The sequence below is a fragment of the Manduca sexta genome, chromosome 7 (assembly GCF_014839805.1).
Source record: "Manduca sexta isolate Smith_Timp_Sample1 chromosome 7, JHU_Msex_v1.0, whole genome shotgun sequence".
NCBI classification, from domain to species: Eukaryota; Metazoa; Arthropoda; class Insecta; order Lepidoptera; family Sphingidae; genus Manduca; species Manduca sexta.
Genome location: NC_051121.1, coordinates 5,073,717 through 5,090,220, shown reverse-complemented (window position 1 = coordinate 5,090,220; position 16,504 = coordinate 5,073,717). Strand labels below are relative to the sequence as shown.

The 16,504-nt window shown below is 35.3% G+C and overlaps 1 protein-coding gene across 2 annotated transcripts in view; it reads left to right on the top strand.

The window, feature by feature from the left end:
* LOC115441412 (head-specific guanylate cyclase) overlaps window positions 1–16,504 on the top strand; it is a 110,693-nt gene that overhangs the window by 71,836 nt on the left and 22,353 nt on the right. The window contains exons 8-9 of one of the 2 annotated variants that reach the window (XM_037436292.1): window positions 7,187–7,365; window positions 13,310–13,360. In XM_037436292.1, the coding sequence (XP_037292189.1) occupies window positions 7,187–7,365; window positions 13,310–13,360 (230 nt within the window). The remainder of the gene's footprint in view (window positions 1–7,186; window positions 7,366–13,309; window positions 13,361–16,504) is intronic. The other variant, XM_037436293.1, reaches the window with a different exon arrangement.

Here is a 16,504-nt window from a genome sequence, read left to right as displayed (position 1 = left end):
GTTTGTTATATCGTTTCGTTCGTGTTTGTTTTTGTCAGGAGAAGGTTCTTATGAAAGAAAACATTCAAAAATTGCGCGTAAAAATAGAAAATTTAAGAAAACGACAATATTAATTTTACATAAATGTTAGTGGTTTGAAATAACTGTCAGCGATTGACAGAATGCGCGCGTGCATACATAGCTAAGACAGGACAAGGTCTGTTGGGTCAGCTAGTAAGTAATAAAATGTATACTACGTCTGACAAATGACAATATATTTCCTATCAACAATATATTTAATATTGTCAGATTAAAATGTTTTTCTAGATACCCAGGTGAATTTAAATAACATTAATGATTTCATGCGCGAGGGTAATTTGGAAAGCATATTCAGCATTTCGTTGCATGAATTATTCTTTGGGACAGCGTAAATAATTTTTCAATCAAAAGTCAACATTTACTAATTGTTCTTACCAGTAATTAGAATCGCAAAATAGGAATGAATTCATAACACGTAACGGGAATATATTGCGGCCAATTTTTTCAAACGTTACGAATGTCCCACCATTTGGTGAAACGCGACAAAATAAATGGCTTCGTTCAACTTTTTACGTCCATTTGCATACATCACTGTTACATTATAGCAATCCGTTTGATTTTGTTAACCTAACAATTTACAGTTGAGTGCGTTTAAGCGAAATACGTGGACGGATAAAGCTGACGTGTGGTTGCACATCGGCCGATGAAGGGTTTGAAATAATGAATATATCGTGGTATCCGATTGGGTAGCGACCACGGTAAATTTAGTAAAAACCTCGTACTGTTTTTGGGCGAATCGGGTTCCATTATGTTTATGATGTGGCAAAAAAATATGATACGACTCCGTGCCGTTTTAATGTAATTGGTTGAGAAACTAATACGTGACTGCATTGGTCTCTAAAAATTAAACAACGATTTACGAGACGCGTTTTTTGGACATTTAAAAAGGGGCAAGTCAGTCCAGGTTTACCCAAGGGACAAACATGCCTAGTAAGACATATGGCATAATTCTAGCGACCGTCAACGAGAACTCTCCCTCGTTTCCTTAAGGCGATACCTCAAGGTCCATTTTCATACATTTTGTTTCACCTTTAATCTGGGTAACTAAACAAGTATTGGCAAGTAAAGAATTTAAATTCACGTCTAGTTAGTGATTAGTTCTCGCAGTTGAAAGAAAAACGAAACACAATGTATGAAAATGGACCTTGAGGTATCGCCTTAAGTTATATTTTAACTAAACTGGACTTATCACGTGTAGTCGTTTTTGCCAACCGGAAGACGGTCGCCCGGACAGCGATCACCGTATGTTTTTTTTATACACGCACGCAGTGACCCCACTACACCTGATAGTAAGTGGAAGGGGGCCCAATAGAATGTCAGTTCACTAGAGATGAACACCCCTTATCAGTCAAGTATAATTACCAGAATACCAAATTTAATTATAATAATATAATCACATATTATATTATAATATCTGTAAATTACAAAGCTTAAAAATAACAGACATGCAGTCTACATACAGAATAATAACTCTCCTGTATAAATAATAAGAACTGGACGGTGAAAAACAAAGCGTCATAAACAATTCATCGAAAAATTTAAAACTAGCCCATCAATAACTTACATCTTTCATCCGCCATTTTGGAAGGTTCATTAGAGTTTCGGCTTGACCTGAATAATACTTTATTATTAATGATCGTTGTGATGATAACGCAGAAAACCCGAGGTCAACGGGCATCGTTTAATCAAACTTAATTTGGGAATTGGCTGGATATTGTAAGAGAATTATGTATGGTCAGGGCAAAGTATATACATTGCTGTCAAGACGTGCCACAAAGAGCACTTTGTGATTCATAGATTTCGCTGGCTCACTATTACAAGGTTCTATGTTATATATGTGCAAATTATATCTATACTATTATATAAAGCTGAAGAGTTTGTTTGTTTGTTTGTTTGTTTGTTTATTTGTTTGTTTGTTTGAACGCGCTAATCTCAGGAACTACTGGTCCAAACTGAAAAATTATTTTTGCGTTGGATAGCCCTTTGTTCGTGTAGTGCTATAGGCTATATATCATCACGCTATACTCAATAGGAGCGGAGCAGTAATGGCTAATCTCAGGAAATACCGGTCCAAACTGAAAAATTCTTTTTGCGTTGGATAGCCCTTTGTTCGTGGAGTGCTATAGGCTATATATCATCACGCTATACCCAATAGGAGCGGAGCAGTAATGGCTAATCTCAGGAACTACCGGTCCAAACTGAAAAAATCTTTTTGCGTTGGATAGCCCTTTGTTCGTGGAGTGCTATAGGCTATATATCATCACGCTATACCCAATAGGAGCGGAGCAGTAATGGCTAATCTCAGGAACTACCGGTTCAAACTGAAAAAATCTTTTTGTGTTGAATAGTCCTTTGTTTGTGGAGTGCTCAAAGTCATATATCATCACGCTATGACCAATAGGAGCGGAACAGTAATGGCTAATCTCAGGAACTACCGGTTTCAACTGAAAAATTCGCTTTGTGTTGGATAGCCCTTTATTTGTGGACCGCTATAAGCTATATATCATCACGCTATGACCAATAGGAGCGGAGCAGTAATGGCTAATCTCAGGAACTACCGGTTTGAACTAAAAAAAATCTTTTTGTGTTAGATAGCCCTTTGTTCCTGGAGTGCTATAGGCTATATATCATCACGCTATGACCAATAGGAGCGGAGCAGTAATGAAACATGTCGCAAAAACGGGGAAAATTATTAGTTTTGAGTTTCCGTTGCCTGCGCTGCGTAAACGGTTAAAGTTATGCAACAATGATGTATGACAGGATTGTTCCACTTAAAAAGTTCTAAAAAATATATTATAAAACAAAGTCCCCCGCTGCATCTGTCTGTCTGAACGTGTTAAACTCAAAAACTACCCAACGTATTAAGATGAAATTTGGTATGGAGACAGTTTGAGACCCTGGGAAGAACATAGGCTCCCGGGAAACTACTACTTTTATAACGGAAAACTTTAGCCTGAAAAACTTTATAACGCGGGCGGAGCCGCGGGCAAAAGCTAGTCTATATATATAAAACAAAGACGGGTTTGTTACAACACTTATAACTCGAGATCTGCTGAACCAATTTTCATGGTTATTGATTCGTTGGATTTGTCTCCGCCCCGAATAGCAGAATACATCTTAAAAACAATGAAAACTCGATATGTGTAATAATACTTAATCATTTCAATAATTGCTCATTTTTGTTTAGTACATGTCAAACATGTTGTCCAATCCTGTCAAATACTGTAACAACTATTCATGTGTGCGTTCAGAAATTTATTTCCATCTCGAATAGAAGTGTATAGACAAATCGAGAAAAATCTAAAATAGCTCGGAATAATAACAATGAAATAATACCTAATATTTATTCTACTCAGTGCTCGTGCTCAGCAGTGGGCAAGTATTTATTCTACAGGTTAACAAAAGTGTAAATGTCTTTTTATAGGTTGTCTATGATTTTTCTTGATAAGCTATTGTCTATGTCTCGAAAGTTCAGGCACTGTTATTATTTATAATTCTCCTTGGTTATTATATTTGGTGATTTTATGTGGTTTTGTGCGAATGCATATTCAGTATTACTATTAAAAACAATGCCGCGTCCTAGAAGATCTAATCTTTCCCAGCGGAGCCGTAATGCAATTAGGCAACGGAATATCGCGAGTCAATTATCTGATGAAGAACGAGAAATTGCACGAGAAGAGTGCCGCGTTAGTATGGAGCAAAGAAGGTCCTTAATTCGTGCTTCTCAAACACAAGAGCAAAGAGAGGCAGCCCGTGAAACGGCTAGGTTAGAAACGAGAAATCGAGCTTATCGTTCAGATGAACAGAGGAATAATCTTCAAAGTGCAAGAAGAAATGGTTCAAGTATTGATTTGAATCGAGCAGCGTTTCTATATGATTGCACCATCGACTACAGCTTGCATCGTTTAGTTTGCATTGGTCCAATGGACGTTGTTTGCCAGCATTGTGGCGCATTGAAGTTTGCTGGTGAAACGCCTGGTTTGTGCTGCCTTAGTGGTAAAGTGAAATTGCCATTATTGGTCCCGCCACCAGAGCCATTGTGTTCCCTGCTTTATGGCGAAACACTAGAATCACGACATTTTCTAGCGAACACTCAAAAATACAAAGTCTGTTTTCAAATGATTTCATTTGGGGCGGAAATTATCGAAGAACACGGATATAATCCGACATTTAAGGTAATTTACGTTAAAAACTTTATTTTCTATGATTGTAAAAAAAATCTGGAATGTAGTTTTTTAGATTTCTGTATTTGTTTCTAAAATAAAAATGACATGTTATTATTTGAAAATAAAAGTGTTTGTAAATCTAACTATAACTATGGCTTTGACTTCACAGATTCAAGCCCATCATCATCGTTCTTCATTCATCATAATAAAATACTTTTATATTTCTATTATTTTGTATCATTGTATTACGTTCATCAAAGCCTAAATTAGTTCAGCTAAAAGGTAACACGACACTCATTGACTGTTAGGCGGTACGAAGTTCGCCGGGTCAGCTAGTATACATATATATCTCATGAGTTTCAGTGAATATTTAAAATTAAAAGAGATATTGTGAAATATTGTCTTATCTAATTTTTACTAACGTGAAAATGTTTAATCTCGTTTTTGCAATAAGTAAAAATTAACATAGGGCCTTGTACTGAGCCAGCGATTTAGCAATTATCTGTATTTACATTCATTTCGGACTGATTTTACGTACTAGATCAGATTAATTAATCAATAATTTAATTAATTTCTTACGAGAATAAAATCGGGATACCTATGCGCTTAAATTATATTTCGTTGGAACGAGCTCGGTTGCAAAATTTCACGCTTCTAGAGCTATCAATTTAAGCTTTATGTTATTTGGTTAAGAATGCAATAGGAAGTTAAGTTTAATATCAACCTATCGTTGCAATATTTAATTATTATTTTATTACATATCTTTAAAATAGACTTAAGAATTTTTTCATGAAAAGCGTTTTTCAAAAAATATAACATTATAGAAAGATATTATGCAACTACTACCTACGAAACATATTAGGTACCAGAATTATTATATAGCCAAGCTACTGATACTTATGGAAGACAAAAAGAAATTGGGTATGAAAAGCGGCCATTTGACAGATTTTCTTCGTAATTCTTAAATCTACTCGAATTCGAACCAATTTTTTTTAACCTAAGCAACTAAATCCTACATGTACTCACATATACGAGAAACCTATCTGGTTTTATGCATTAAAAATACAATAAAGTAGCCCCACCCACAGAGGCGCGCCGTTGAAATGAAAGTTTTAATATTCATATGTATCAGTTGACGTCAGACGTGCAATTTGTTTTTTATTGACGTCCATTTTTATTATAAGCATCGTCTTGTTTATGGTGCATACGATTTAATTTTATCCTATTTTATAATGCGGTGCTAACAAACAATAGTTTTATAATCGAAACGTCGGTATTGATGGAGCGAGATTATAATTTAACATAAGTTATGATTATGGTATACGTTGTGAGCCTATAGCGGTGTCGAGCAGAAACAATTTTTCGAATCGTTAATCTCATGTAAATTTCAATCACTTGACATTCGAATCTCACCTCGAGGCTCACTTTTCTCAGTTCAAATGCACGGCTGCTAGTCCAATGAATAAATAATCACATAAAAGCAATGACTACATAGACATCTGACATACTGAAAAAATTTTGTAGGATTACCATTCGAAAGTTCCGAAATCGCCAGCAGGACATTATAATAATACTAGCTTTTGCCCGCGGCTCCGCTCGCGTTATAAAGTTTTTCAGGCTAAAGTTTTCCGTTATAAAAGTAGTAGTTTCCCGGGAGCCTATGTTCTTCCCAGGGTCTCAAACTGTCTCCATACCAAATTTCATCTTAATACGTTGGGTAGTTTTTGAGTTTAACACGTACAGACAGATGCAGCGGGGGACTTTGTTTTATAATATATTTTTTAGAACTTTTTAAGTGGAACAATCCCGTCATACATGATTGTTGCATAACTTTAACCGTTTACGCAGCGCAGGCAACGGAAGCTCTCAAAACTAATAATTTTCTCCGTTTTTGCAACATGTTTCATTACTGCTGCGCTCCTATTGGTCATAGCGTGATGATATATAGTCTATAGCACTCCAGGAACAATGGGCTATCCAACACAAAACGAATTTTTCAGTTGAAACCGGTAGTTCCTGAGATTAGCCATTACTGCTCCGCTCCTATTGGTCATAGCGTGATGATATATGACTTTGAGCACTCCACAAACAAAGGAGTATTCAAAACAAAAATAATTTTTCACTTCGAATCGGTAGTTCCTGAGATTAGCCATTACTGCTCCGCTCCTATTGAATATAACGTGATGATATATAGCCTATAGCACTCGACGAACAAAGGGCTATCCAACGCAAAAAGATTTTTTCAGTTTGGACCGGTAGTTCCTGAGATTAGCCGTTACTGCTCCGCTCCTATTGGGTATAGCGTGATGATATATAGCCTATAGCACTCCACGAACAAAGAGCTATCCAACGCAAAAATAATTTTTCAGTTTGGACCGGTAGTTTCTGAGATTAGCCATTACTGCTCCGCTCCTATTGGGTATAGCGTGATGATATATAGCCTATAGCACTCCACGAACAAAGGGCTATCCAACGCAAAAAGAATTTTTCGGTTTGGACCAGTAGTTCCTGAGATTAGCGCGTTCAAACATACAAACAAACAAACAAACAAACAAACTCTTCAGCTTTATATAATAAAGTATAGATAATAATATTGGCCCTGTATTATATACTGTCCCACTGTTGGGCACGGGCCTCCTCTACTACTGAGAGGGATTAGGCCTTAGTCCATCACGGTGGCCCAGTGCGGATTGGTAGACTTCACACACCCTCGAAAATTCCTATAGAGAATTTTTCAGGTATGCGGGTTTTCTCATGATGTTTTCCTTCAGCGTTAAAGCAAGCGATAATTCACAAATAATACACACATCATTTTTAGAAAAGTCAGAGGTGTGTGCCCTTGGGATTTGAACCTGCGGACATTCGTCTCGGCAGTCTGTTCCACAATCAACTAGGCTATCACCACAATTAAAGCAGGACATTAACATCTATTTATTCCGCAGGAGCTGGATTCATGCGCCTCTTCGGAACCCACTTGGCAACACACGGGTCTTCGCTGGGCACGTACTTCAGACTCCTGCGTCCAAGAGGAGTGCCGCTGGACTTTCGCGAGATCCTCAAGCGTGTCAACACACCGTTCATGTTTTGCTTGAAGATGCCTGGTTCGACAGCACTTGCCGAGGTAAGTTGATTCGTATTTTAATCGCGGTAAGGTTTTAAATAATATCATGGCTTATTTTATTCTATTTTTAAATCTATGTATACCTAGTAATGTGACACTTAACACAGTATCTACGGATGTTGGTTAGAAACAATGACTAAATATAAAGAGGACAGGCCTCAAAAGTTAGCTATATGAATAAGTTATATTTATGTTAGGGAAATCGACGCAGAATTGTCAATATATATGTCTATCTCTTTTACTCAAAGCTTATTTGGAACGCAACAAAAAAAAGACAAAAATAATTGCTTTCTTCGCATATGGCACTATTTCGTTTACTTCAACACACTGGGACCGCCTTGCGGCAGAAACGCCATTTTATGCTGGCCAGTCGGCAAGTACATGTAGTGTCAGACGATGTAAACAAATCTTCATAAATATTGAATTTAAAGTAATATAATCATATTCTCAATTGTTCAGTGTGTTTATTAGTGTATTTGTTAAGTTTCGAAAATGACTCAGTGTTGTGTGAAAGGATGCAAATCGAATTCACGCAAGAAAGACCCCGAAATATATTTTCATAGGTTAGTAACTGTTTTTACCGAAAATTAGCAAATATCTTTGTATAATTACTTTTGGATGTGTTTTTATCAATTAAAAATGATATGTGGATCTGGTTTGTTAAGCTTTGGACCCTTTTAGGCGTGATTTATACACATTAAAATCATTATGTTTGTTTACACACGAGCTTAGGGATGGGTGGGTGGATTTGTTTAGAAATTATTGATATCGATATTTTAACAGACGCCCGTTTATCAGTTACGGTTTTTGTCTTTGAAAGAATGTTAGAGCACACATCAATATTGTATTATTCAGAACGACAAACTAAGTGAAATTAGAATATTTTTTAAGATAACCAAAAAATTTAAAAACCAAGGCAAAATGAATTGAGAATATTGAGCGACGTGATTGGAATCCTACACCAAATACATATTTCTTTACATTTTGAGAAGATATGCATAAACCACACGTTTAATTAACGCGAGTAAAGATAACTGTTTTCCAACAATATTCCCGATAAGTAAAATAGTAATGATTATTATACTTCACCTAATAGTAATATTACTTTAATATATTGCTATGAATAAAATTAGAATTGTTACATAAAAGAATAGATAAACATAAAAGAAACAACATAAAGATGAAATGTAAGATATATTTTTACAATTGGCGGTCTTATGTTTCGAGCAACCTTTGCATGCACGGAAATAGATACATAATCATATTGTTGTTATTGCAAATAATTATTATAATTGATTATCTTAACCACCATTTTTACGGTCATTGATTTTAGTTTGCTGAACCATAGTTATGTTTCTCGATCAAAGAGCATAATAATAAAATAAAATAAAACCAACCAAATAATTGCTGGCTACGCTATCTTATTCCATTTATCATGTATTAAATAAATATCTTAATCTGTAACTTAAATTTTTAGCAAGGAATAGTGCAACATACAAATATATATCAAACACAACTGGATGTTTGTCACAACAGGTACTGCTTTGTTTAACAATTGTTACTTATAAATCAGTTTCAGTGTGTTTGTTTACATTATGGTTTGTTATATTTATATTATGGTAGTTCCTAACCCCTTTCGTATTTGATCTTTTTGGGGCTTGTTTGTCTCTCTTAATTCTTCGATGTCGATACAAAATTTTCGGTACTAGCATATCACTATTGTAAGGGGCGGAGTCGGCACCATTTTGTTCATGAAATGTGCCGCATGTCACGTGACCATATTACCCATCCTCTATACTTCTTTTATCATTGGTTAGAAACCAAAACCTCTCAAAATTTAAACTCTTTACTTTAAGAAAGGAAATTCCAATCTGCTCATCACGTATATTGGAGTTGCCTTAGGAGTGATGAATGCAAAATCATGTTATACAGTAGTCAAATACCATCCAGGGTTATATACTAAATAGACCTTGTAGAGACTAGACGAAAATTCCGTGCGTTTATGCCATGCCTATTATTGGAATCAAATCTAACAGCACATGTGATAGGACCCTTTCCTTCTTTTTTTATCTATGGTTCTTTACAACTATGTTTTTTTCAATGATTAAATTCTACAATAGATTTGGACAAGTGCTATAAACTTTCATTTCAATTTTACTAATATTATAAATTGTAATTTTTTTAAAGTGTTTGGATGTTTGTTAGAAGTAAACGCAGAAAAGGCTGAACGGAGTTGGAAAAAAATTAGTTTAGGGATAGACCATGTCGTGGATTAAGACATTGGGTATTTTTTTCTCGATAAAATAATAAATAATGGATGCTTTTCATTTTCATTTATAGCGCTGTCATTCTACATGTGGCGTTATGAATATCTTATAATGTTTTTATTTGTAGCGGGAAAGGCTTTACACGTGTATCGCGCTGGAAGCAATACCTAGTAAATAAATAAATATAAACATATCTAATAAATTTATATTATTAAAGTCAGGTCCAAATTATTTAATACCAAATGACTTTTTAATACCACGGAATAACTCGACTGAATAATTAACGTGTATTCGAAACAAAGCAACTGCAGCTTGTTCCGTTAATTAATGCACAAGGCCCAAAGTCGTCTGTTATCAAAACGGCACAGTTCAAAGGCTTAGTTGATTAAAGGATAAAGGAAAAACGCGTTTTCCTTAAAAAGGACTTTTAAAATAACACTGAGGGTGATGGAAATCTTTTTTGCCGTCTTCAAAGGATTTAAAATGGATTTTATTAATTTAAATTTCTGTGTTCGGTTGAGACTGATTTTTAATGGAAGGGCTTTATTGTTTATAAGTCTGTATGATATAATTTTTGCTGGCTTTTGATATTCTATATCATTAGAGACTGCCCCGATCTCATACTCACCACTACAACTCCTGTAAGCCTGGATCAGTGGCACGCATTATATGACACTTAGCAGTGAAGCTTCACGAGTCTTTGGCTACACTAATTTGTCTTAATCCCGCAAATTAATCAAATAGAAAGATAGGGTAGAGTTAGAAATATTAATTGTCTACTCGCTTCAAAGCAAAGCGGGAGACAAAATAATGAATTAAAAAGGCATTTTAACCTCAAATATAGGAGACAAAATAATGAACTGAGGAAGCATTTTAACCTCAAGTAAAGACGTTTACAATTAGATAAGCCAGTTGTAAAGAACCACGGTTGAAAATTAAACGAAAGGGTCCTATCACATGAGCTGTTAGATTTGATTACAATAGGCATTGCGAAAACGCCGAAAAGCACGGAAATTCCGACTAGTCTCTACAAGATCTATGTATACAATGTTTGATGTTATTTGTATACTGTTTAAAATTATGTTTGACATAATGATGGTTAACCTATATCTCTAGTAAAGAATAATCTAAAGACGGATACGAGAAGAACTATTACATTACATTTTTCAAGCAAATTTGACGTTTATGGCGAGTATTTCATTAAGATTGACATGGGCAATATGACAAGAAGGAAATTAAAGACCGATATTTAGATACGAAAAAACCGAATGTTAAAATATTTCGTTAAAATACCTGCTTTTTTCGTTGCAAAATATAGTATTTTTACCTGAAAATTTATTATGGTATATATTTCTTGCATATTTACGGAAATAACTCACATAATATAATTAAAAGTCTATAATAATAATAATAAAGCCTTTATTTACAGTCATAATGTACATTTTAAAATAAAATTATTTATTTTTAAAAAAGTCTATAACATGTAAAATAATATATTAAAAAAAACGGAAACACTATAAAATTAACGAGTGTACAATTTGCATTTCATTCTCATTTATCTAGCTATACACAAAAGTTCATAAAATGTATTCGCCGTTAACACCCAAACGGGATACTTAAAAAAATGTGGAATACATCGTGTTGAGAGGAAAATATTCATGTTTTTCACGTCAAACTGGTTTAGTTCCGCCAACTGAAAGGATTGTACACGCATAAATAATTGCTAATCAGTGTCACGAGTTGAAAACTGCAAGATGAAAACAATTTCATTATTATCTAGGTCTAGTGGTGTTGTGGGTAGACTGGAAATCTGGTCTCGGTTTTAGTCTCGAGTCGAACAAATCTCGAGTTGTTTTATTTATCTATACAGTTATATAAAGCTGAAGAGTTGGTTTGAATACGTTAATCACAAGAACTAGGTACTAAACTTTTCGGTAGACCAACACCTCAGTCTGCCCCGTGACTACGAAGGCTGCAGTCTTCGAAACGTCGGGAGAAATAATAATATGAATAATCGACATAAAATCCGTAAAAAAGCTTTATTTCTACTACTAAACCAGTTTTGAAAATGGTAAAATATAAAACTGGACTTTTATACCTGAAAAACTTTCCCATGCGTGGAGCCGCGGGCTAAAGCTAGTATTTATATAAAAGAGTATTGTTATAAATAAACATATTTCCGGAACGTTCAAAATAACGTAATGGTAACTGGATATTGTCAACACAATATTTCGCTACATTTAACAGGAAAATGTGATCTGCAGGAAAAAAATAATCCAAGCTAATCTCTTGTCTCCCTCTTGTGGACTCAACGCAATGAATGGCGTCAAGCTGACTTATTGTAATTTGTACGCAATTTTATATTCTTTCAATATTAATGACTTTGTAGTCGTTTTGAAGGTTTTTAGCATTTATTTGTATCATAAAGATAACCATGGCGTGGTTAATTACAGCTTATGCATAGATACTAGGAATTCATGGCTTCAATTCATTGATTGTTTCTGAAGACCATATGGTTACAGTGCCGGATTAATATTTTTTTATGAGTGTAGGCCACTATTTCCGACGCCCCATGTAGGAAGGTTTATGTATGTAGGTTTCTTAAATAGTTAATAATTTTGCATTTGTTTGTACTATGGAAGGCAATAAAGTTAAATAAACGAATGATTAATTAAATCGAGCGAGCGTGCTCTGAAATCTGCCGCCGCTAAGATGCTGCCGCCCATAGGCTGCGGCCTAAACGGCCTATTTACAAATCCAGGACTCGTTACAAGTTGAATCAGTTAGTGTAAATTTATTACAAATACGAATGAGTGTCTAATTATCATTTAGATTCTTCGGTAGAACAACTAAACGAATTTTTATGATTTTTTGCACGGAAGGTAGTTATTTTTATTCTTGATAAGAGCGTCGACATTCTTAACTAGAATATAGATTTATTTATCTAAATAAATACTCCTTATTAAACTAAATCTAGGAGCTCTATTGAGAATAAATTAAAATAAACTACAAACTTTCCATCCCAACGGACCTGTCATAAAGGATTTGCGAGCAAAACTTTACATAAAATATTGCGTGTGGGATTCGTGCATGATTGTCTCGAGTCTAGTTGTGAGATCTAAGTTCTTTGTAGTTTAATCAATATGTTATATGTAGGAGTACTTCAAAGTATTTTTTTTAAATGGACTCAGCAAAGTGATCTCACTGCACCTGATGGTAAGTAGAGTGAGGTCCAATAGAATGTCGACTGACGAGAAATGATTACCTCTCGTCAGTCGACACAATCATGCCGGCCTGTTGGAACAGGCTGATCCCGGAACGCGATATACTTACGAAAGCCATTATGGCAGGTTTTAACACAGATTAGACGTTGGGCAAAAATTTTAGTGTTGTTATACCCCGGTACTGATTTTCTAACAGCACAAGCATTGGTTTAGCTTCAATATAGATTTAGATGTTATGCAGTTGATAGGTTAATTTGTATTTCTTATGTTTACGCGAATGTTAGACATTAAAATTAAACTATTTTTCGGATTTTATCACAGTCACGAGTGGGGACTTCCCCCGTAGCCATGAAGGCTGCAAAGTATTCAAAACTTCATGAGAAAATTAAAATATATAAACTGCGATATAATCCGAAAAATAGTTTAATTTTAATGAATTTATATTTTTTACAGAAAAGAGTCGAAGATTTTGTCACTGCGAGACTGAATGATATAAGGAAATTGGTATCGTATCATTTATTTTTATTTAGTGCGCCGTATGCTAATAGTATGTATGCTAGAAAGTTTTCAAAGTATTGCTAGATATTTTTAGGATGTACAATTAAATATTATTGGAATTGTTTTGTAATTAAACAAGAAGCGAAGAATTACATTTTAAGACTAATATTTCATAATTTAGGGGCTTATAACATTGTTGGTATACAGTTATTAATTTAATGTAAAATTTGAAACCCTTATTATTTATAACTATAAATAAGAGCATGCGGACTGCTTAAAACCTGTGGATTCGGCAACCAGAAAGATTAGTATAAATTAAACTACTTATTAAATTAACTACTGAAAATTACTGCCTTGGTGGCGTAGTTGTATTACGGTAGGACTGCAGTGCTGACGTCCCGGGTTCGATCCCCGGGTCGGGCAAAGTTATATTGTGTTTTCTATTTAGTATCAGCCCGGAGTCTGGAATTTGTGCCCGATATAGCGATGACTCGGCCCCTATCAATGTTGGACAGAATACGGAAGGATAGTAGGTGCAAAAGTTGCGACTTTGCCTACCCCTTTGGTATATCTAATCTATATCCATAACTGAGTGTGTGTGAAAATAACTACATATGAAAATAACAATTACAAAACGTTACGTGTCAATGTCAGCGAAATGAATGCGACAAAATCCGAGCGCATGTTTAATACCATATCTGTGAATCTATATTTATAACTTGACGTTAATCCCATAGTCAGTGCCAGATATGACGCATCCAATCACAGCCGTGACACAGGGATTAAGAAAACAACATCGATATGTACGTACGCTTGGAGTTATCCAATTAATCACTTAGTCCGGATTTACTAGTCGTACAAATTTAATTTTACTTGCGAAGTGAAGATTTTTAGTGACAGTATATGTACGTAACGGCCGAGACTCATGCTTAGTATTTCTGTATTTATATGTCGTCATATCACAATATTAATGGGAAATGTCCGGCGAACCTATCTTTACCGTTAGGTCTTTTATATGTGACAGTCCAACTGGGTAGGTACCACCTCAATGTCTATTACCGCCGCCAAACAGCAGTGTGTAGACACTATTGTGCTCCTGATTGAAGAATATTGTAGCCAGTGTAACCACTGGAATACCAATCAATACTTTGTAATTCAAGGTGTCGGATGGTGTTTTTACTGTTTATGGGTGGTCGTATCGCTTACCATCAGGCGAATGGCAAGCTCGTCTCCTCATTCAAAGCAATTAAAAATGCACCTCCTTGTATCTTTACCTATCTATTTGAGTACAGGTGCTTAATTTTGTCAGATATCAACCTAAGCCAGAATATCAGGACTTACGAAAAACAATGTTAAATTACAAATAGAACGTCGTCCCCTCTCAACGTATCCAAACAATCGAAAAATAACAAAATCGCTTCGTTAAATTTAATTCTGAAATTACTTTGTATTTTTATCGTTAAAATTTCTTTACAAAAATAGAGACAGGCAAAGGAAGTTGGTCTATCATGCCACCTATTGTTGTTAAGTTTAAAGTAACTTGGGACATCAGATGAAACGCTCTCAGTATGACCCAGTTTTGAAGCTGCAGTATTTTAAGGCCACTGGAACGGAGCTAGCCAAAACCTAGATAGCTTGGTGACCTGGACGGGTGTTTGGGCAGTCAGTGGAATGATTTACAGAAGCCAAGACTTAGTAGGTAGGTATTTCTGTAGTGTGCTACATTTAAATTTAGAAGTTAATATGTCACCGATAAATTAATGATGGATTTATAATTATGTATCAGGTAATCCGTTCGCGTGAAAAAGTTTTTTGGGATAAATATTTATATTCGGAATAAAAAGTAATCTATAACACATAAGAGTAATGTAGGTTTCCGTTGTTGAAAAATCATGAAAATCTGTTTATTAGTTTTTGATATTAACGTGTTCAAACAAACAAACAAACTCTTTAGATTTATATATTAGACTACATTATACACGATTAGTATTTTATTTTATTAAAAGAGTTAAAAGGGCGTATTCACTGTAAATCTAATTGTATATGTAAATTATAATTGGTGCAATAAACCGGACAAACAAAAATACTAAAATTTAATTTATAATAATAATAATAATATCAGCCCTGTATTATATACTTGCCCACTGCTGAGCACGGGCCTCCTCTACTACTGAGAGGGATTAGGCCTTAGTCTACCACGCTGGCCTAGTGCGGATTGGTAGACTTCACACACCCTCGAAATTCCTATAGAGAACTTCTCAGGTATGCAGGTTCCTCACGATGTTTTCCTTCACCGTTAAAGCAAGCGATAATTCACAAAGAATACACACATAATTTTTTTAGAAAAATCAAAGGTGTGTGCCCTTGGGATTTGAACCTGCGGACATTCGTCTCGGCAGACCGATCCACAACTAACTAGGCTATCGCCGCTTAAATTTAATTTAATTCTGCTAAATATACCACTTTGTGAATAAACAGAGACCCACATCGCAATCCTCTAAGTTTCAACTGGAACAAGTCGGAGTTCACAACTCTGTGCCATCTGCCGTCACACAACGTGATCCAAATTTAAACAAACAAACGCCTCGGGCTCTCGGCTGTCGCGTTGAGTCCTTTGGTGTCCTTAAGCTTTACAGTGTATAAAAACAACATTCTTGTCTTAATAATGCGCGTGCAATATAATTCTATCTATATAATTTCTTCTATTCTATATAATTCGCATGCGGCGATAGCCTAGTTGGGTGTGGAACGGACTGCCAAGACGAATGTCCGCAGGTTAAAATCCCAAGGGCACACACCTCTAATTTTTCTAAAAATTATGTGTGTATTCTTAGTGAATTATCGCTTGCTTTAACGGTGAAGGAAAACATCGGGAGGAAACCTGCATACCTGAGAAATTCTCTATTAGGAATTTTCGAGCCTATGTGAGATCTACCAACTCGCACTAGGCCAGCGTGGTGGACTAAGGCCTATTTCCTCTCAGGAGTAGGGGAGGCCTGTGCCCAAGAGTGGGACAGTATATAATACAGGGCTGATATTATTAATATAACATGTTATATCTGCAGCCTTGGAATAAACTATATCTTTTAAATAAACAACGCGGGCTCAGCAATCTCCCTTTAAGTACAATCCTCAAATGTTTGGTAGTCT